This window comes from Loxodonta africana, chromosome 9 (genome assembly GCF_030014295.1).
Source record: "Loxodonta africana isolate mLoxAfr1 chromosome 9, mLoxAfr1.hap2, whole genome shotgun sequence".
NCBI lineage: Eukaryota > Metazoa > Chordata > Mammalia > Proboscidea > Elephantidae > Loxodonta > Loxodonta africana.
The window spans coordinates 80,208,705-80,231,146 of NC_087350.1; the positions used below are offsets into that span (position 1 = coordinate 80,208,705).

The 22,442-nt window shown below is 46.2% G+C and overlaps 1 protein-coding gene across 4 annotated transcripts in view; it reads left to right on the top strand.

Annotated features, from left to right (window-relative positions):
• The window catches only part of FBXO10 (F-box protein 10), a 53,864-nt gene extending 33,061 nt beyond the window's left edge, over positions 1 to 20,803 (top strand). For 3 of the 4 annotated variants that reach the window (XM_023545120.2, XM_003407854.4, XM_023545121.2), the window contains 8 exons: positions 2,658 to 2,807; positions 4,140 to 4,276; positions 9,986 to 10,056; positions 11,683 to 11,835; positions 12,999 to 13,268; positions 15,127 to 15,440; positions 16,569 to 16,750; positions 18,774 to 20,802. In XM_023545120.2, coding sequence (XP_023400888.1) covers positions 2,658 to 2,807; positions 4,140 to 4,276; positions 9,986 to 10,056; positions 11,683 to 11,835; positions 12,999 to 13,268; positions 15,127 to 15,440; positions 16,569 to 16,750; positions 18,774 to 18,948 — 1,452 coding nt within the window. In that variant the 3' untranslated portion in view covers positions 18,949 to 20,802. Of the gene's footprint in view, positions 1 to 2,657; positions 2,808 to 4,139; positions 4,277 to 9,985; positions 10,057 to 11,682; positions 11,836 to 12,998; positions 13,269 to 15,126; positions 15,441 to 16,568; positions 16,751 to 18,773 lie in introns of all 4 variants that reach the window. The other variant, XM_023545123.2, reaches the window with a different exon arrangement.
• Positions 20,804 to 22,442: the final 1,639 nt, after the last annotated feature.

Genomic DNA, 22,442 nt, shown 5'->3' on the forward strand with positions numbered 1-22,442 from the left:
TGACGCCTTTGGAATCAGAAAGTTCACTCACATTCCACCATTCTTGTCAGATGCAGTTATATCTGCCTCTGCATGACTTATTTCCCCTATTTCTTTTTAAAGCCACTAGCTCCCAGAACTGCAAATCTATCTGGCCCCAGGCAGTACTTCTAAAATTGTGTCTTTGTTTCTTAAAATACAAACTGAATTTTCATCATAAATGTTAAAGAAAATATTTTTAATGATTATACCAAATTCTACGTATATTAGAGAGTCACTGGAATAACTAAACAGGTTATGGTGTTACGAAAAGTTTATATTTAAAAAAAAGCAGACAACTAATTTAGCAGTATAAATATAAAATGCTTATTTGAATAGTTACTGAGAAGCTGTGAGATTGAGATTATTATATGTTTACTTGGCAATCTACAGATTCATCTTTTTTTTTTTTCATTCATTTGTTCAAAAAATATGTATGGAGAACCTGCTGTGTGCTCTCTATACTTCTAGGGACCAGGGACACTACAGTGAAAGTGAGGTGTTCTGGATCTCAGCCCTGGGTCTATTATTAATATGCTCTCTGACCTTGAACAAGTCACTTCCCTTTTCTGGATCCCAGTTTCCTCATCTTAAAGTGAGGGAGATGAACTAGATCACAGATCTTCAAATAATTTTGCTTGTGTATTCTCTAAAAAAGTAGGAACCCTGGCGACTCAGTGGTTAAGTGCTTGGCTGCTAATTAAAAGGTCTGCAGTTCAAACCCACCAGCCACTCCACGGGAGAAAGATGTGGCAGTCTGTTTCCATGAAGATCACAGTCTTGGATATCCCACGGGCAGTTCTACTCTGCCTATGTGCTGATAGGAGCCAGAACTGACTCAGTGGCTGTGGGTTTTTTATTCTCTAAAAGAATTTTGAAAAACTGTGTTCCCCATTACTCATTTTTAAGTTGGCATCTAAAATTTTTCATCATTTGTTTAAATAGTTTCAAAGGATATAATTTCTGGTATTTTTAAAATATTGACATTTTAAAATAAAACTGTTACAGTCACTCTTTTAAAATTATCCCTTGAAACTGAAATGCCATAGCAATTTATTATTATTTATTGAGCTATAATTCACATACCATTAAAATTCGCCCTTTTACAGTATATAATTCGGTGAGTTTTAGTATATTCATGAGGCTGTGTAGCTGTCACCACTTTCTAATTCCAGAATATTTTCATCACTCCAGAAAGAAACCTTACACCCATTAGCAGTCATTACCCATTTCCCTGCCCCTGCCCTGGAAATCACTAGTGTACTTTCCATCTCTATGGATTTGTCTGTTCTGGAGATTTCATATAAATTGAGTCATACAGCATGTGGCCTTTTGTGTCTGGCTTCTTTTACTTAGCATAGTGTTTTCAAGGCTATCCATGTTGTCACATGCATCAGTACTCTATTCCTTCTTATGGCTGAATAATATTCCAATATATGGATATGCCCCCATTTTATTTATCCATTCATCCACTCAATATTGTTTCCACTTTTTGTCTATTATCAATAATGCTGCCATGAACATTTGCGTATAGGTTTTTGTGTGGACGTATGTTTTCATTTCTGTTGGGCACATACCTAGGAGTGAAATTGTTGCACCATATGGTAACTCTATTTTTAACTTTTTGAGGAATTACCAAAATGTTTTCCCAAGTGGATGTACCCGTTGTATATTCCCAGCAGCAATGTGGAGGGTTGAAATTTCTTCACATCCTTACCAACACTTATTATTGTCTTTGTTATTGTATTTATCTTACTGGCTATGATGTGGTCATAGCAATTCTTTTTTATTAAACTTCATTTTTTAGAGCAGTTTTAGGGTTACGGAAAAATTGTGCAGAAAGTACAGACAGTTTCCATATTAATAGTAATTTTTTTGACTTATTTTGAAGTAATTTTAAACCTACAGAAAAGTCGTAAGATTAGAATGAAGAATTCCCATATACCTTTCACTCAGATTCCTCAATTGACCTACATTTGCTTTATTCTCTCTATAGATATATTGATATATTTTTTTGAATCATTTCATATACAACCCTCAAAAACAGGAAATTAGCACTGATATAAGCCTACCCTCTATTCTGTAGACCCCATTCAAATTTTGCCTGTTGTCCTAATATCCTCTGTGTGTCCAGGATCCAATTCAGGATCACTGGTGTCGCCTTAATCTCTCTTAGTTCCTCAGTCTTGCCATGTCTTTCATGACCTTGGCATATTTGAGGAGTATGGGCCAGTTATTTGTAGAACGTCCCTCAGTTTGGGTTTGTCTAATGTTTCACCATGATTAAGTTGAGGTCACGTATTTTGGGCAGGAATACCACAGAATGATGCAGTGTTCTCAGTCCATCAGTCATATCAGTAGGCGTATGATGTTGATTTATCCTTTTTTAATGGAGATGCTAACTTTGAACATGTGGTTACAATGAAGTCTACCACTTTCTCCACTGTAAATTTAGTAAGTATTTTGAACTTACTAATAAATTTGTGGGAAGATACTTTGAGACTATGTAAATATCCTGCTTCTCATCAACCTTTCACCCATTAGCTCTCGCCTCCACAATGATTCTTGCCTCAAAGCAATTATTACTCCATTGGTTGCCAAATGGTGATTCTCTAATTCCATCCTTCTTTCCTGCTTAGATCGTCATGCTCAGGAATGACGTTTACCGTTGCAGAGCATCAGGCATCTTTCTTCGCTTGGAGGGTGGAGGCTTGATCGCTGGCAACAACATTTATCATAACGCAGAGGCTGGCGTGGACATCCGGAAGAAGTCCAACCCACTCATACTGGTACTCTTCTCTGCCTTTGCTTCCTTTCCTTTTCAGAGCAGCTCTGGGTTTTCAGAAACCTTTTCGGAAGATATCTAAACAAATGTTGCCATCGCAAATTTATGTTGCTTCCTGTTTGCAAATAGTTCCTGCGCTTTTCTCTGTGTGTCTTTGTTTCTGTGGAATCATTTTGGAAGAGATATGGCTAGCTTCCTGTGGTAAGTATGGGATTGAATTTAGGCTATAAGTTAACAGACTGAAATAATTTTATTATAATTTTTTATTGTCTAAAAATTTAAGTCACTGTGGAAAAACAACTGGCCTGGGAGGCAGAAGTTCAGATCTGACTCTGCCACCAACTTACTATGTGACTCTGGTCCTGTTTCCCTATTTGTACAAAGTGTTAGAAATGAGTAATCTCTACGGATCCTTTAGCTTATATACCTTCTATGACCATATGCCCATGGGAAAACTGAGCTCCCAGAGGCCGCTCCCCTGAGTGAGAAGCAGACTAAAAGCCAAATGGCCTTCGCCCTTCTCTGGATGTAGTGCCCTTGGGACCACATGGCCAGCATTCTGTCATATTGGGTGGAGCCCAGGTGGTGTAGTAGTTAAGAGTTCAGCTGCTAACAAAAAGGTCAGCAGTTCAAATCCACCAGCTGCTCCTCGGAACCCCTATGGGGTAGTTCTACTCTGTCCTATAGGGTATCTGTGAGTCGGAATTGACCCGACAGCAATGGGTTTTTTTTTTTTTTTTAACTCTTCCCTGAAGGAGCCCTGGTGGCACAGTAGTTAAGTGCTTGGCTGCTAACCAGAAGGTTGGTAGTTTGAACCCACTGGCTGCCCCACAGGAGAAAGATGTGACCGTCTGCTGTCATGAAAATTACAGCCTGGGAAACCCTATGGGGCAGTTCCACTCTGTCCTATAGGGTCTCTATGAGTTGGGATTAACTCGATGACAATGGGTTTGGTTTGGTTTTTGGACCCTACTCTGAGACGTGGGCTCCTTGGACCCTGGGAGGTATGGCTCTGGCCAGATGATCGTGTGTCTGGGGGACTCTTTAGAGGCTCACAAACATTCAGTAGCCTGCCTTGCAGGTGAAGAGCAAGGGCCCTCCGCAGTCAATGTCAGCCTGAGTACATCCTAAGAGGCAGTGAAGACTTCTGTATTCCTGTTCTCCCTTACAGCTTCGCTGTGTGCACCTGTGGAGGAAGGACAGGGCAGCAGCTTGGTCTCATTCACTTTGGCATGAGCTTAGCATCTTCCTGGCCCAGTTGTGTAGGCAGCGTTGGGCACTCTGCCTCTCACTGGCGTGACTGACCCTTCCTCTGGTGTTTCATCTTCACTTGCAGTGTAATCAGATCCACCACGGCCTTCGCTCTGGCATTGTCGTCCTTGGTAATGGGAAAGGCATCATCCGAAACAATCAAATATTTTCAAATAAGGAAGCTGGCATTTATATTCTGTACCACGGAAACCCAGTTGTGAGGTATGCACCTCTGGACCCAGACCATCACACTCTTCCGTGATCCCTTCTTAACTCTCTCATCTCTCTGTTTCTCTACTCGCTGTCTTTTTTTTTTAATTTGAAAACATATTTAACTAAAACAACTCTCAGATGCGAGCAGAAACTTCACCCATAATCCCACCACAGTAACACACCTGCATTTGTGTTTCTCTGTTCCCTTCCAGTTAACTATGTGCAGTCATTCTGTTCAGTAAGCATTGCTGAGCACTTACAACAAGGGATAACAAAGGTAAATAAGTGGCAAACCCTCCTCCCTAGGGGCTTGCTCTAGTCTGGAGGACATGTACGCATAGAAATAACTCTTAAGACAGAGATGGAAATAAGCCAATCACAAGAGGACAAATATTTTATGACCTCACTTATATAAAAAGACAAGAAAAGGCGAATGTATAGAGACCAAAGCTTATTAGTGGTTACTAAGGGAGGGAAGGGGAGGTTATTGCTTATGGGGTACTGAATTTTGGTTTATGATGATGGAAAAAATCACATTGATTAAGGGTAGGGTTGCACAGCCGATTATTGTAAGTGCTGTCAATAAGTTGTGCACCTGTAAAAAGTTGAATTGGTAAAAGTTGTACGATAGACATATTTACAAAGATTATATAAAAAAAAAAAGTAACTGCTGAGGCTGCTTATGTATAACCAAATACCTCATTTGGTTCCTTGACTTGGAGGTTTAGGGTCATGGTTTCATGGGACATCCCAGTCAATTGGCCTAATAACGTGTTTAGTGCTTCTGTTCTACCTCCTACTTCTTTGAGTAATGCCTGGGGTTTTAAAAGCTTGCAAATGGCCATCCAAGGCACAACAATTGGTCTCTTTTTGCCTAGAGCAACAGAGGAAGAAAGAGAGACAGGAATAGGAGGAGGAAAAGGAATGTATGGCTAATTATCTCCATGAACAGCTGCCTCCTTTGCCATGAGACCAGAAGAACTGGATGGTGCCCGTCTACCATCACTGAACATTTTCATAAAAGGTTCTATAGAAGAATCCTGATCAAAAGGGAGAAAATGAAGAACAGAATTTCAAATCCTCATGGATCCAGACTTCTGGAGTCATGAAGGCTAAATGAACCCCTGAAATTATTGCCCTGAGATGATCTTTAAACCTTAAGCCAAAAATATCCCCCGAGGTCATCTTAAAACCAAAGAGTAGTTTAGCTTACCTAGTAAAAATTACCTGCCTTGAGCATTGTATTCTTTTAAAAACTATATGGGATCAAATTGACAACAGCATCTCGAAAGATAGGAACCTTAGAGGGCAGTGAGTTTATGTTAATGGGGGAGGAACAGCTCAGAAAAGGAGGGGGAGAATGGTTGCACAACTCAAAGAATGTAATCAGTGTCACTGAATTATACATGTAAAAACTGTTGAATTGGTGTATGTTTTGCTGTGTATATTCTCAACAACAACAACAATAAATTTAAAAAAAGACAGATGCAATAGAGATTTCCAGTCACCTGACAACTCCAGTCAGTTGGTAGTGGCTACTTGAAGTGCAGTGTTAAGACTGTGAGGCTCTATCTGGCCTCGGCATAAAAGCACGCCATGGTTAACTAGTGATGTCTGCCATGGGTAGGGAGGGCGTGGGAAGGGGCCGTGTATCTGCCATCCCAGACGGGACAGACTGTGAAAAATGCTGTCAAAGTGGTACCAAGAGAAAGAGGAAAGGAGAGAACCATTCTGATTAGGAGGATGTAAGAAGGCCTCATTTAGGCGGTGGCAATCGAGTTGGACTTTGAAATATGGGTAGAACTTGGACTGTGATGGAGATGGGAGGTGGGCATTCCTAGTAAAGGAAACAGCGTGAAAAAGGCAGCAGAGCATAACAGACTGAGGGTTTAACTAACAGTCCATTGCGGCTTGAGGAAAATGTGGCACAAGCTGAGACACTGGTATGAGATATTTTAAATTGGGGCAATCCCAGAAATCTTGGGCTCTGTGGTCACTGCAGCATGACCTTTTTTTTAAAAAAAAATAATTTTTATTGTGCTTAAAGTGAAAGTTTACAAATAAGTCAGTCTCTCACGCAAAAACCCATATACACCTTGCTACACACTCCCAGTTACTCTCCCCCTAATGAGACAGCCCGCTGTCTCCCTCCACTCTCTGTTTTCATGTACTTTTTGCCAGCTTCTAACCCCCCCTCACCCTCTCATCTCCCCTCCAGGCAGGAGATGCCAACATAGTCTCAAGTGTCCACCTGATCCAAGAAGCTCACTCCTCACTAGCATCCCTCTCCAGCCCATTGTCCAGTCGAATCCAGCAGCATGACCTTTTATGTGCCTCTGACAGTCCATCCCTGCCATGCAGCATAGTGAGAAGGAGGGATGGAAGAAAGGCTTGAGCCAGATGAGGAGGGCTTTATGTAGACCAAGCCGAGAAAGGAGGCATTTATTCTGAGGAGAATAACGGGGAATTGTGGAAGGTTTTTTAGCAGAAGACTCACACAGTTATGTTTTTGCTTGAGGAAAATTAACTGTCATTAATGTGCGACAGATCTATTCTGGGTTTTTTCCTTTTGTATTGTTTTATATGTACTTTTTCCATGTTGTTGTATGGCTTTTATCACTTGGACAAGTTTCAGAACATTACATTGTGTTAATATTCAGTAATTTTTGAACCAGTCGTATTAGTTGTAGCAACTATTTTTCACTGTTATAAACAGCTTGCTATAAACATTTGTGGTCATAGAACTCTTTTACCTTCTTTTGCATTATTTAATATAAGAATATGTGTTTGTGTCATTCCCTTAACATACATTTAAATGCTTGTACCTAAAGGGACAGGGATATAAAAAGTGTGTGAAGATAGTCTCTGTTTCGTGGAGTTTATAGTCTCATGTTGGAGGTAGACACATACAACAAAAACCATGATAGAAAACTCACTGAAATGAGTGTTTTAATAGGTCTTTGTGCAGAGGACCAGAGGAACTCAGCCCCAGTTTCAGCTGAGTACATCAGGGAAGGACGCATGATAACATCTGAGTTGTGTTTAGAGGATAAATAGGATCAGATTGCCGTGGACAAGGCATTCTGGGCCCAGAGGCAGTGAAATTCAGGGTATGTCTGAGAAAATGGTGAGAAATGTGTGTCTGGGGACAGGATGCCTGGGAGGACAGAGTAAAAGATCCACTTGGAAAGGCAGGTTGAAGCTGGAACAAGAAGGACCTCAAATGCCAAGTGTGGTGGGCAGAGTAATGGCTCCCCAAGGATGTCCATGTCATAGTCCCCAGGACCTGTGAAGGTGTTACTTCATATGGCAAAAGAGACTTTGTAGATGTGATTAAGTTAAGGACCTTGAGCTGGGGAGGTTATCTTGAATTATCCAGGTGGGCCTGATGTAATCACAAGGGTCCTTAGAGAAGCAGGTGGGCCATTGTCAAAAGGAAATGTGACAGTGGAAGCAGGGGTCACAGGCCAAGGAATATGAGCAGCCTCTAGAAAGTAGAAAGGACAAGGAACGGATTCTCCTCTGGAGCCTCCAGAAGCAATGCAGCTCTGCAGACATCATGATTTTTAGCCCTATAAGACCTATTTTGGACTTATGACCCCCAAAACTAGAAGATAATTTGTGTTGTTTTAAGCCATTGAACTTATGGTAATTTGTTACAGCAATAATGGAAAACTAATACAGCAAACAAAGAAGTTTGGACTTTACCTTTTGGTTTCTGGGGAATCATTAAAGGGTTTTGAGCAAGGAATAGCATGATCAGATCAGTGTTTTGTGTTTTGGTAAACATAGTGACCTTGAAAGAATAGGTTGTGCTTTTTCCTTTTCTCCTTGTTCGTGATTGGAGGTAAGGATCTAGGGGAGGGTTGTTGTTGATAGTTGCCGTCAAGTTGATTGCGACCCCTGCGTAGAGTAGAACTGCTCCATAGGGTTTTCAAGGCAGTGGCCTTTTGGAAGCAGATCACCAAGCCTGTCTTCCTAGGCAGCTCTGGTTGGGTTCACACCACCAATCTTTGGTAGTCAGGCACTTAACTCTGTGACCCAGGGATAGAATGAATGCTGGGAATTAATTTTGAGATCCCTGAAGTGGCCTGGATGGGGCAAACCACAGCATATTTTTAGTCAGTGAGAGTTAACATCACCTATCGTGTTTCGGTTTTTGCCTTGGCTGCCAGGAAGTGCAGGGCTAAGTCGGTGCTCATATACGGTAAATATCCCACCCTTGGTCCTTGGTACAGCGATCTGTCCCCTTTTTAATGTTTTCTGATCCCTCTTTTATCTTTATTCTGCCCTGTGTACATACATGTACATATTCCTCCAGGTGGCCATGGACCCTCTCTGGAGGTAAGTGAGGTATGTTAGGAAAGATATACCAGCCACATATTTGCTGCCTGTTGGACAAGATATGGACGAGACATGCCCTAGCCCAAGGGTTACTTCTGATTGAATTGTATCCAGATCAAAGCAGCCTCTTCAGATCTGTCTGAGGAAATAAACAGGTCTTTTTAACAGATAATTTCACCTGCTTAACTGCAAAATGCATTATAGTGTAGATGCAGTTGACATTCAGCTTTCCCAGTATCAAATAACACAAATTGCTGTTTTTCTGCCAAGGAAGTAAGCCGTTTGGACCCTGCCCTGGGAGATGGAAAAACTTAATCAGTCAACCCCTGATCGTTGATGTTCTGTGGGGTGCCAGGCCCTGTGTTAGTCCCTGACAGGCCCAGCTGAATATTTGGCCCTGAATCCCTGAGATACACAGCAGGGGTGTGGGAGGCCCGCTCAAGAGAGAGTGAGCAGATGCGATTCCAGTAAAGCAGGAGATCACAGCATTCCTACTAACAGAAGATGTGTATCCTCCAGGGAAGACACAATTCTCCCAATGTCTGGGTATGATTAGCTTGTTTTCACAGGTAGTAAACATGTTCTCTAACGTAGCCAGTTGTCTGGTTTTGAAGAAATCATTCAAGAGGGCTTTACGTGGCAGTAAAGGGGTTGTGTGTGTCTCTGAGTAGGAGCATGTTTTTTATACATTCCATTTGTGGCTAATTCGACCCACGAGGTTTCACATACACGTTGTCACTATGATACAAAGAGAATGGTTGCATTTAGGTGGTGCGTGTTTCCACTGAATTCTCCTTCTGATGTTCTTAAAACCCCCTTTTTAAATCTGGTTTTCTTCTTTAAGGCGTGTTATAATTTTGTGTTGTCGTTCAGTGGATAGATGATTGAGTTGACAGGAAATAAGATTAAGAGTAGATGTTGGAGACAAACAGAAGATTGTGGGCTCGTTATAGGCAGAGTGTCTCATTCGGGATTTGGACACAAAACACTCCTAAGCAAGCTTAACACAGCCTCCTAGGGATTCTGTATACCACCAAGACCAAGTATTCTACCTGTGACTTGGGCCCTGTATTCACATCTGTTTAAAATACTGTTTATATGTGCGTGACAGTAAGGAGTGGCCACAGAGAACTAGATATCATTGTGCTTAGATGGCGTAGTTAGGGGTTTAAATTTTTGATCAAGTTGTCTCAGTGACAAGTAAAGGTTTCTAAATGCCTGGCTCATAGGACTTTGGGAGTACTTTATGCCTCTGTGGACGTGAGCCATTTTGAGCCACAAAAGAAGGTAATCACCGTGGGTGGGGCATTGTTTTTGAAGGATGACAGTGGGGCCCTGGTGTCACCTCTTTGTCTTGCTCTCCTTCCATTCTAGTGGGAACCACATTTTTAAGGGCCGTGCTGCTGGCGTAGCAGTGAATGAGAACGGCAAAGGCCTCATCACAGGTATGGGATAAGAAGTGCCTGGAGCTGTGGCCACCAAGGTGACTGGTAGAGCAGCCCCACGCCTTAAATACACCCCCTGGTTCACTCCCTCCCAGCTGCAGGATCTTACATCACTCTTTTTACCTTGCCAGACTTTAGCCGCCTCCTCTGAATGGTGGGCTGCCCTCAGGGATACCAGCTCCACACACTGGCTGTGCTTATCAAGAGGAGGGCCTAGCATAGAAGGAGGGTCTGCTCTGCCAGGCCCAGCACTCAACAGAACCTTACTTGGTGGCTCACGTAATACTTTCAGAAACATTTATGCCAAACAAGTCATCTGAATCCCTCCTCTTGGCTTTGTATGGGCTTTTCCCTGCTCTGGAAATCCACCCCCAGCCCCCCGCTGCCTGGCTAACTCCTGTTCATCCTCAAGTCTCAGCTTAAATATCACTTCTTCGGGGAAGCCTTCCCTTACCTCCCATTATACCGAGACTCACTGTACCCAGTTCACCTCCTCTGTAGGACAGTTACTTAATTTCTTAGTGAGTTGTTTAATGTCAGTCTCCTCTGCTATCAGGCAGTAAGTGTGATCAGGCAAGATCAAGTCTGCCTAGTACATTAATGGAGCCTTGGCACAGAGCACAGCCATACCGGGCACAGAGAAGGGACTCAGCAAGCATCAGTCCAGTGAACACTCCTGACTGAATCCAGCCTTCATTCAGTCATCAAACTTTTATTGAGCACTTCCTGTATGCAGGCAGTGTTCCAGGAGGTGAGGATATAGCAGTCAACAAAACAGACACCGTCTCTCCCCTCAGGAGCTGACATTAGGAGTGGGGAGCAGATACATAAATAAAAGCATGCTTACACATGCAAGAGAAGTCGTATCTGGGGGTGAGTGCTCTCCAGGTAACTAAAATAAGGTGACAGAGGGATTTAAGAGGGATTTAAGATTGTGTGGTCAGGGCAGACCTTTCTGAACATGGCATTTAAGCCAGAACCTCAGTAACAGAGAGGAGCTTGAGCAAAGAGCCTTCTGTGCAGAGTCGCCTGTGGGAACACACTTGGAATGCCTGAGGAACAGAGAGATGACTCCTGTGACTGGAGTGCAGTGAGCAAGGGCCAAGTAGTACAGATGGGTCACAGAGGCCAGAAAGGGCCAGTCACACAGGGCTTTGTGAGCCATTGTGCCTCAGCCCCAGAAAGCTGAGAGTTTGCCCTGCCTCCATGCTTGAGGCAGCAGTGTCCTAGAACTGCCTTTCTGACTTGTGCCTCTTCAGCCCACTCCCCAAGAGGTGGTGGCTTCCAGAGAGAGAGGAAAGGAAGAGTGTGGTCAGAATACAGAGCCAAGGCTGAGGACAGGGACTAGCGCCTTCCCAGGCATGTGATGAAATGGCTGGATTCTGCCCTTAGATAACCACCTCTGAGCCCCTACCTGGCCTTGGTCCAGGGACCCTAAAGCCAGTTTATTTTTAATCATCAGTCTTCAGGGTTGTTGGGTGCAGACAGCAGACAAGATTCCAAGTGCTGGTTGCTGACAACATAAGACCAGTCCAGAGTGTCCCTTCTCTCAGCTGTCCCAGCCCTCGTTGCCAGCACTGGAAGTGGCCCTTGGGTATCAGCCTCCTTTTCTGTCTCTCTCCATAGAAAATGTCATCCGCGAGAATCAGTGGGGAGGTGTGGACATCCGTCGTGGAGGGACCCCTGTCCTCAGGAGCAACCTTATCTGCTTTGGCTATTCAGATGGCGTGGTTGTGGGAGACGAAGGCCGAGGGCTGATAGAAGGAAATACCATCTATGGTAAGGGGCATGTTCCCAGAGGGAAGAGGCTTGGGATTGGGAGACAGGAAGTCCAGGCTCTAGCTGGGTTCCATCTTCAGCTTGTGGGTCGTGAGAAAGTCATCACCGTTCCTGGGCCTCAGAGACCTCATCTGAAGGACAGGAATGATTTCTGGCTCCTCCCAGAGTGTAAGAGCCTCTCACAAATCTTGTAATCCTCAGATTGACCCCGTGGGGTCAGCGGGATGGAGAACATTTATCCCCGTTTAAAACGGCAAAAGACAGGAGCTGGATCATAGCTAAGACCAGGGTCAGTTAAGCTCTGACATGTAGGGATCTAACTCCTAACTCTTACCCTTTCTTTTGATCCAGAGAACTGAAAATGTAATGCTGCCAAGAGGGAACTCTTCTCATTAACTCTGTGACTGTGGGAAAAGCCTGAGTCTTTCTGGACTGCATCTCTGATAATAAGAATAAAAAATTAAAAAAACCCATTGCCATCAATTCCGACTCATGGTGACCCTATAGGGCAGAGTAGAACTGCCCCCATAGGGTTTCCAAGGAGTGGCTGGTGGATTCAAAATGCATTAAGAATGCTTAACTACTGGCGCCACTAGGGCTCCAGTAATGGTGACAGTAGCGAACATTTATTGAGGCCGGTTCTGCTATGCTCTTTATGTGCATTATCATATTTAATTCTCATGACTGCCCTCTGAGGTAGGTACAGTTATTAGCCCAATTTTAAAGATGAGAAAATAGAGGCACAGAGAGGTCACACAGCTAGGCAGTCGTAGGTCTGGGAGTCAAACTCAGTGTGGCCCCAGTGCTTGCCCCTTCCTCTGTGCAAGGAGGGGTTGGGCTGGGTGAACTCTGAAGACCCCTTGGGCACTGTCACTACAGGCTTATGTGCAACTGCTCTGGAAGAGTGGTCTTGACAGTTCTCAGGACACTTTTGTGCCCTGTGGAATCATCCCAGGCTTGTGAGGTTGGCCTGGTTGTTGTTAACCCATGTATGAAGGAGAAGCCTACAGCCAGAGTCATAAAGTGACTTGTCCAAGGCCACGTAGAAAATCAGGGACTTGCATCTCCAAGGCCAGTGCCTTTTTGCTGCCCCTCTTGGGGAGAACTGGGTGCTTCCTGACTCATGGTTTGGTGTCAGTGACCAGCTCCTTTTGCTCTCCCAGCTAACAAGGGCTGTGGTGTATGGATGATGTCGTCCAGCCTGCCCCACGTCACCAGCAATCATGTCAGCTACAATGGCCTGTATGGCGTGGCAGTGTTTAGCCAGAAGGATGGCTCCAGCGAGTTCCCTGGAGGCCATGGGGCCCAGGAGAACTTCAGTGAGGACGGGGACGCCATCCTCTGGGAGACAGAGCTGGAGAAGGATGACGACCTGCTGCGCCGGCCCGTCACCGTCGCTCTTGTGGAGTCTAACAGCATTAACCACAATGGAGGTGAGCCCCTGCCCAGGACCCTTCCGTGAACTCCACTGCCTTACGGGCCCTTCTTGGTCCCAGCTTGCCCTTCCAGCCTTATCAGCCACTTCTTCCTGCCACTGCCTGATGCCCCAGCCTTCTGTACTTCATGTTCCCTGAACTTGAATCCATTCCATCCCACCTCCCCACCCCCGGCCTTGCTCGTGTGGTTTCTCTTGCCTGAAATTGCCTTTCTCCCATCCATACACCCAAACTGACTTAAACTTCAGAGCCCATCTGAATGCAGCCCTCCACCCTTTCCTTTGTGAACCATTCCCGGTGACACTTACTCTGGGGCCCTTGACTCTGTTTGTTCCTGTGGCTGTTCTATCAGCTCTGACAGGCTGTGGACGTGGGGGAGGAAGCGAATCTCCCTCATCCCAGTGGGCCCTGCCCTGAGCTTTGGTAATCAATTCTCAGACACATTTTTCACATTTTAACATTTCTGCTGAGATGGGTCTTACAGTTGATCATGTGTCATGGTTTTATTGGCAATGATTTTTCTTTCTTAGGGGTACAAAAAATAAGAGCGTGTTTTAAGTCCATGTTATCTGAGACTTGATTAAAAAATTGTAGTAGGTGTTTGGTATTTATTGAATTGTGAAGTTTTTATTGTGGAGTTTGTCTAACTCCAGGCCAATGATCAGAATCACTGAGGGGGAGGGAAGTTTGTTAAGAGCACAGGCTCCAGGGCCCTGACTGCAGATGACCCTTCAGGAGGGCTGAGGTGGGGCCTGGAATCCGAACTCCTGAGAAGCTCCCCGGATGACCCGGGTAATCAGCCAGTCTTGATGAACCCTGGCTTCTGCGGCTTGAGTCATCTTTCATAGATGGCCACCCTTTCCTGTCCATAGAGAGATGTCGGGAAAGGTATCCCTGCACCAGGTAAGCTCATTCCTCTGGGAGGGGTGGAGGGCAGGGAGATCAATAGCCAGCAGCCCCAGCCCTCTTAGTCAGAAATTGAGTTCTGTCACTTCTAGCTCAGGGTCTCCTCCGGGTAGCCATCCTGTCCAGTTGCACAGGCAAAGCAGCATAAATTCACAAATGCTTGATTTCGTTTTGTTGTTCTCAGCCAAGCCAGGAGAAATCAACAGGCAGGTGCTACCAAGAGGTTCCGCGTTACAGGCTCAGCTCAAACTGCTGCCTGTATATCCCAGTCATTGGCCTGCACACACTCCTCCCAACGCCACCCCAGTTCTTCTCGCTTCTTTGGTGGGTGGGTGTCACAACCGCAGAGTCCTCGCCCTGCGCCTGCCCAGGTCTGACCACGTCATGCTCCTCTAGTTCTGCTGAGTCTGGGCTGTTTTCTACTAACACATAGTGTCTCTAAGCACACACAATCCTCAACACCATTTTCTCCCTTTCAGATTTTCTAGTACATTTTAGACACATATTACTTAACTTTTTCTACTCAAAAATAGGGAATTTCCCTTATGAAGGAAGTTTCCCAAAACAGGAGGGAGGCAGATTCCAGCTCAGTCTGGGAAGGAAAACAAAACAAGCAAAGAAACTTTCTAGTAGGCAGATCTGTTTGTCTAGGGGTGGAATGGGCAGCCTTGAGGAGGTAGTGAGCCCCCCATCATGTGAAGTGCAAATAGCAGTAGGCTGGCTGATCTCTTTCAGCACCACATTTCCCTGGGTGCATTTAATAAAGATTTGGTTTAGAAGGACCAGGATTTTCTCAATGTTCTTGCAGACCCAAGGGCTGGTTCTGTGGGTTGCTATTTCTTCCTCACCCGTCTCCTGGGTGCACGATGCAGGGAAGGTTCTCCCTGGCTGGTGTTGTCAGGCCTGACCCTAGGACCACCCTGTGCTTCCCTGCTTCCGCCCTGTACAGCCTCAGGACTCTACGTGCAGAGTGGCGAGGCACTGCACATCATCACCAACGTGATCCACGCCAACGGGGACAGAGGCATCACTGTGGCCCAGAGCAGCCAGCTCACCCATGTGGCCAACAACAGCATCTCCTGCAACCGTCAGAGCGGGGTCAAGGTCGAGGCCCAGTGCAAGGTGGAGCTCCGGGGCAATGGTATCTATGACAACAGAGGCCATGGCATCATCACCAAGGGTGACAGCACTGTCGTCATTGAAAATGACATCATTGGCAACCGCGGCAGTGGGCTGCAGCTGCTGCCTAGGTCCGACACAAAGGTGTGTATGTGTGCATGTGTGTGTGTGTCGTGTGGTGCTGACAGAGAGGACAGCACTGGAAGAATCTTTGTGCCCTCTCTGCTGAGAAGTAGATCCTTAAGCACTCAGGGCAGCATGGGGCATTGTCCCTCCTGCCGAAACAGCCTGGCAGACGTGGGTGAGACTTCACATAGGACAAAACATATGAATGGGGCCCTGAAGGATGAGCAGCAGTTCCCCGGCAGGAAGCCAGGGGTGGGTGGTCACCTCCTAGACTCGCAGTGTTGGGAGCAACCTGAGCTATCTTTGTGGTCTCCAGGTCAAGGTTGGGGCTATTTCAGCTCTTTCCTATCAGAAGACTCTCACACAGGACTGGTATATAGTAGTGCTTAAAGGGGAGAAGTCCTGCCACAGAGCCTTTGCACACCTATTCTCTGTATACCAGGAATATCCGTTTTTCCCTTTCATCCTACAGCTTAGCTGTCACTTTTTTCTGGAAGCCCCCCCGATTCCCTAGGCTGTTTGAGATGCCCCTTTTCTGGGCTTCCATGGTGCCCATGCCCACCCCTACCTCAAAGAGCAGTTCCCACAGTGCTTTGTGTCTGTCCCTTGACTTATCTGTTTGCCCCATAGGACTGTGAGCTCTGAGCGGCACTCATGTTATGCAAACCACTGTGCTGGGTGCTAGTTACAGTGTAAGCCAAACAGACCCATCCCAGCCCTTGTAGAATTTCAGTCCCAAAGGCTCCTTTTTAGCTCTCCAGCTTGCTGTTAGACAAGTGGTAAAGAATTCCTGGACTGTGTGTCAGAGCACTGTGGGAGAAGAGGCCAGGGACACACAGGCTCAGTTGGGTTGCCAGTGGCCTAGCTTCTGGCCCCATCCTTTCTGCAAGGCCTTTGCACACTGTTCCTTCTTCCTAGAACACCTTACTGCTGCTCTGCACCTGGTAAACTTCTACATTGTAGCTGTCACCTCCTCCAGGAAGCCTTCCATGGGCCTCTCAGGTGGCCTCGATATCCCTTCTCTGAGCTCCTTTGGCTCTGTGATGACCTACCTGGCATATTCTTAACTCTCAGTTTTGTAACTGATGGCTCCCCTATCAGTCTAGGAGTCCTTCAGGTATGACAAGTTTTGGCTGCCTCTCCCAGGTAATAAAGAACCGGATCCATTCATTCCGGGCCTACGGCATTGCGGTACGGGGTCGCGCCAAGGCCCTGGTGCAAGAGAACATCATCTTCCAGGGCAAGACCAATAAGACCATCTTTCAGCAGATCTCAAACAACCGAGAATGTATCATGCAAAACAATAAGTTCCTGGTCTTCAAGAAAAAGTAAGTGCCTGGAGTTGCCTGAAACAGCCTTCTAGAACCACGGTGAGGTGACGAGGCCCAGGCCTCGTGATTGTGGCTGCCCTTCTCCCTGCCATTCTGCCAGCTTCTGGCACTGGTCACATAAAGGCCTGGGCTGAGGACCAGCACCTTACTCCCTGGGAGGGAACCAGTTTTAAAAGTTGGGAGTATATAGTTTCAAAGCTTAGCTTTGCCAGTTTGTGATTGTGTGACCTTCGGCAAGTTACTTAACATACCTGAGCCTTAGTAAAATCCAGTCAGTGCTATCTGCTTTGTAGCATCAATTTGGGGTGAAGTAAGACCATGTGGCCTAGTAGAGTATCTATCATGCTAGTTGCTGCTGCTGGTGTTGTTTTTAGTACCTCTGCCTCAGCATACCACAGTTGCCTCACACTCTTCTCCCCCAGACCTTAGTCCTTCCGTGGTCCCCATTTTGATGACATTACCGTCCACGAAGCATTCTGGCAACAAAATCTTTGCCTCCTCCTCCTCCCTAACACCAAAGTACAGTCAGTCACCAGGTCCTCCTGATCCTGCATCTAAAACAGTCTTGCACCTGGTCCCTCCTCTCCTCTCCCTGTTGCTGCCGTAGTTCAGATTTCAGCACCTCTCACCCTCACGTATGGTCTCTATTCTTGTATTGGTCAGTGCGGTGTTAAACCAGTTATAATAATAGTTGTTGCTTTCACCCCTGTACTGTTAATATCACCCGTTCTGTGGCAGCAGCCCCCTGCCTCGTCTCTCTGCCTTTAGGCCACCCTCCAACCCATCCCACAGGCTGGCCTATGCAGCCTGCCAGATCAATCATTCTCAATCAGGTCGTGTCACTTCCACGGTGAAACCCTTTGATGGATCCTCGTTTTCTGTAGCAGCGATCCTCAAACACACACGATGACGAGGACAGCACAGGCTGGGGCAGTGTCTCATTCTGTTGTGCACAGGGTCGCGATGAGTCGGAAACCACTTGACGGCACCCAACCACAGTAAAAATGCTGAGGAAACCCCCGGCACGTGTATATTTACGCAAAATTATGTGTTTTATTCTATTAGTACGTTATTTATATTATAAACTATATCAAAATAGAAATTTGTAAAGTATAAAATAACAAACAGAAATTTTAATATTTTCTTCCCACATCCCAGATCACATTGTGGACTCCCTGGGATTCACGTCCTCTTTCCCTCTTTAGACAACCCCAGGCTATAGGATATAGCCCAGACCTAACAACTTGGCATCGTTCACTACGTTATCATCTGTTTTAGTTTAAATATAACTTACATAGAATAGAATTCACCCTTTTTAGTTCTTTATGTTTTGACAAACCTATAGTCACATAACCATCATAAGCAAGGTATAGAAGAGTTCCCTCAGCCCTCCAGATCCCCTCACGTTCCTTTGTAGTCAGCCCCTTCCCCCACCCCAGCCCCTGAAACCCACTGGTCTGTTCTCCATTCCTATTGATTTGTATTTTCTAGAAATTCATATAAATCATACAGTGTGTAGTCTCTTGAGCTCGGCTTCTTTTACTTAGCCTAACGCATCTGAGATTCATCTACGGTGTTGCATGCAGGTAGCTCATTCCTCTTTACTGGTGAGCACTGTTCCATTGTATGGATGAACCACACAGTTTATTCATTCATAGCATTTAGGTAGTTTCTAGTTTTGGGTCATTATGATTAAAGCTATAAATACTCAGAGTTGTGCAGCTGGAAAAAAAAAGAAAAAAAGAAAGCTACTTAGTTAAAGACAGGAAAAGTGAAGCCCACAGAAGGAACTTGTCCAGGTTACATACAGCATTGAAGGCAGAGCTGGAACGAGAATATAGGACTTTTGCCCTGTAGACTCATGCATGTCCTGCCTCCACGGGCTGTCACTAACTTGGGAGATAAAACCTACACTCAGGCTTACATATGGGCCCAATGATCTTGAGCTAAAGGTATGACTGTATAGGACATCCAGCAAGTGCACTACACCTCTGAGTTCACTATCATTTTGCACCTCCAGGTCTGATACGTGGCGCCTGGTGAACCCACCAGCACGGCCTCACCTTGAAAACTCTCTTAGAGGCCCCTCTGCAGCCCATAATGGGCGGAAGGTGGCAGCCATGGCTACCAGGATCACAGCCCGTGTGGAAGGTGGTTACCACAGCAACCGCAGCATTTTCTGCACCATCCTATAAGGATGAAGACCTGGCCCATCTCAGGTCTAGGCCTGGAAGGGGCAGGTGAGGCAGGAGGCAGTGCTGTCAGAGGACTCCTGGAACAGCAGCCACATCCCCTGCCCTCAGGCCCAGGCCTTGACAGGTGCTCAGAAGAGCAAGGACATGAAGCCTTCAGAAGGGAAGAAGTAGTACCTGAGAAGACTCCAGGCCTCTTTCCTCTAACCTACCACCCTTCACCATGTGAAAAAACAGGCTCCCAGGTCTCCTGCAGACTTTAAAAACAAGGTACCTCCAAGACTCTTCTACTCCATAACCTGCAGTAGGAAGAAACTTAGAAATGCATTTCAAAAAGACGAAAAAAGACAAAAGTTGGTGTGTTTCCAGTCATTTGAGCTCTTGTGATTATAAAGGGTCAGGGAAACGCAAACGATCTGTGAGGCTTTGATCAGGTTTTTCTGTTGAGTTACAGGGAACCACATCTCACACCAAATACAGACTCTTCTCAGGGAAGAGCAGATTTACTCCTGAGGGAGGGAAATAATTCTGCTGAGGTGGGAAGACAAAACTGCCCTAGAACTTTCCCCTTTCCTAGACCTGTCTCTCTTGATCCCACCAGGGACACCATCACACCCTCCCAACTGCCAGTGGAGCCAGGAGGAGTTGGGTTTGGTTTACTCAAGGAGACAGTTCTCTTAGACCTGGACATAGACCTATGAGGGGCTTGGGGCTGGGAGCCCCTCTTGAAAGGCAGCCCCCAGTGATGACAAGAGGGCATGCTGAAAACAGTAGGGGTGCATGGACAGCTTCCTTCAAGTGGCTCAGGAGTGCAGGCAGGTGCCAAGCTGGGCAGGTACGGGGATGCTTCAGGTTGCTCCTAGACTCAGGAGGTGGTACCTCGGTGCCAGCTGCAGATTCAAATCCCACATGAGAGCACCCACACCGGCTGCACCTCCCAGGCACCAGCCTTGCAGACTAGAAGATGGATGTGCCTAGGGTCCCTTGTATATATCCATGCTCCCTCGTGGATAATCACCTGCCTTACTGCCCCTGCCATGTTTCCCCACTCTGTGCCTTGGCTCATGCTTTCTTCCTCTTGGCATGCCTTTTTCTGCCATCTCCATGTTTAGCTTTAACACTGCCACCTATAAACAGCACTCTCTTCCCTCCAGACGACAATGCTCTTTCCTTCTTCTGAGCACCAATAGCCCCCCTCTGCTCCCTCTCAGGGTACCACGCACTTTCTGCCTTGTTTTGGAGCTGTCCGGGTCATACCCTGTCCTGTCCACTTGCCTGTGTGTTCCCCGAGGGTAGGGTAGGGCAGGGCCACGTCCTACTGCGTGTCCCCAGTACACAGCCCAGAGCTGGGACAGGGTTAGTGTCCTGAGGAAAGGAAGGCTGGCTCCCAAAGGGCTTTACTGAACCATAATATAAATCTGTCAAGGTTCCAGAGCCAGGTGGGCTCAGACCCCAATTGCCTGAAGTGGGCTGGATGCAGGACTGGCTCAGCCTGCACACTCCCCCCTCACTCAGCCTTCCATGCGGGGCCTTCACCAGCCTGTTGGCGGGGGGGTTGCTGTCGTACACTTCAGTGGTCCTGGCAGTCCCTGGGTGCTGCTCTGCTGGGTGGGGCAGGAGGGAAGCAGAGGGAGCTAGGAGCACTGGGTTCTCCCTGAGGACCCTGGGCACAACAGCACCGGCCCCGCCTGTCCCCAGCACTGCCCTTCGCACTTCTCTTTGGTGGCCCCACTGTGAGTCGCTGTACAAAATGCTGCCTTTATTTTGTAAAAAATGACTTTTCTGTGAATCAAGTGCTTATGAGAATCTCAGTGACCAAATAAAGTACTGTGTTATTTGTGGGGTTTCCTTGGTCTGGGTATATGCTAGCATTCCCAGGTGCTGGATGCTGGCACAGCACTGCTCCACATAGCCTTCCCCAGAGGCATCACCGCTTCCTCTGAAGGGGACAGTTGAAGCCAGGGACCAGCCTGTCAATTCAGCTCGTTCCCACCATGGTTCCATTTCTCAGGGTTTTAGTGTCAGTCAGGGGTTGTAATTCCAGTACCGCCTGCCCCCTGGGGCTTTCTGATGATCAGTAACAGCCCCTCTGCGAAGAGTTTTCAGATCCATTAACATATTCCCAACTCGGCATCTTCCAATTTTTGCCAAAGTCACTGTGGTTACATAAGAGAAAGTCCTTATTAGGGACGTACACACTGAAGTACTTAAGGATAAAAAGGTATGATGTCCACAGATTATCTCCAATGGTTCCAAAAACTACAAAGCAAGTAACAATGAGACAAAGTATCATTGGGTAAAGGGTATGTAGGAGTCCTTTGTACTAGTCTTGCAGTTCTCTAAATGTGAAATTGTATCAAAAAATATATATTTTTAATGTCATCTAATTAGCTATTTCCAGGTTAGGATCCTGGGCAAATATGAACAGTGTCCAAGAGGTCAGAGCCGCAGGCAGAGCCTTCCCTCCAGGGAGCGGACTTCATTCTGTTACAAACATCCACAGCAGTTATCCCACAAACTACAAATCTCGTTAAGGACATGGACATCCAGCCCTGTCTCCCTTTCCTTAACAAGGATATCGGGAGATGATTGATGAGATAAAGGTACCTTCCGTGAATGTGCTGGTAAATAAATGGATTTTTCCAGCTAGAAGAAACCTAGTACAGTTCCATTCTACATGTTTACTGTCTAATCACCCCGCCCAGGAGGGAAAGTGCAGTTTGTTTATGGCTCACTTGACAGGACCACCTCCATGTCAGGCACTGTGCTTAGTGCTGTCATGGGACATGTTCACATTGAACAGGGCCCCATTTTGAACATTTCCTAAGGAGACACAAACCTCCTGATACACAGAAGTTTGCTTTTCAGTCAGCCAGTACCACCCCTCTTGATGTGTCTGAAGACAAGGTGCTTCCTCACTAGGACCAAGGTTGTCCAAAGGGGCCCGGTCACAAGCTGTGGTCCAATCATTCCTGGAAATTAAGCCTTAAAGCGTCAAACCCATCAGAATCTAGAAGGTATTCAGGAAATCACATTCTAGCCGTAAACACATTAGGAGGCCTTTTCCCTAAGACACATCAGAATTTTGTTTTATGATGCAGAGTACCATACTTTATTTTCACAGCAGCTTAGAGAAGAAAAAGAGTTATCTGGATTTCCTGTCCACACCTCTGCTGGAGGGAGACAAAATACCACACATGGTCACTATCCAGGATCAAAGACAAATGAAAAGTATGGAAGACATGTACTTTACACATGTCCTTGCCACATAAGCGGCTCCGATGACAGCATCCCAGAACTTGAACATGAGGGAACCACCTGTTCCAACACTCATCCACAACCCATTTCCACCTGACCCTAATGGATGGCCCAGGTGCTGTATAAAGTTCCTCCTTTCCCATTTTCAGAAAGAGCTGAACTCTGAAGGGAGACAGCCTCCATTCCTTCACTAGCCCTGGCTTCCCAGCACTGAGCACCAGACCTCACCTGCTCTGACC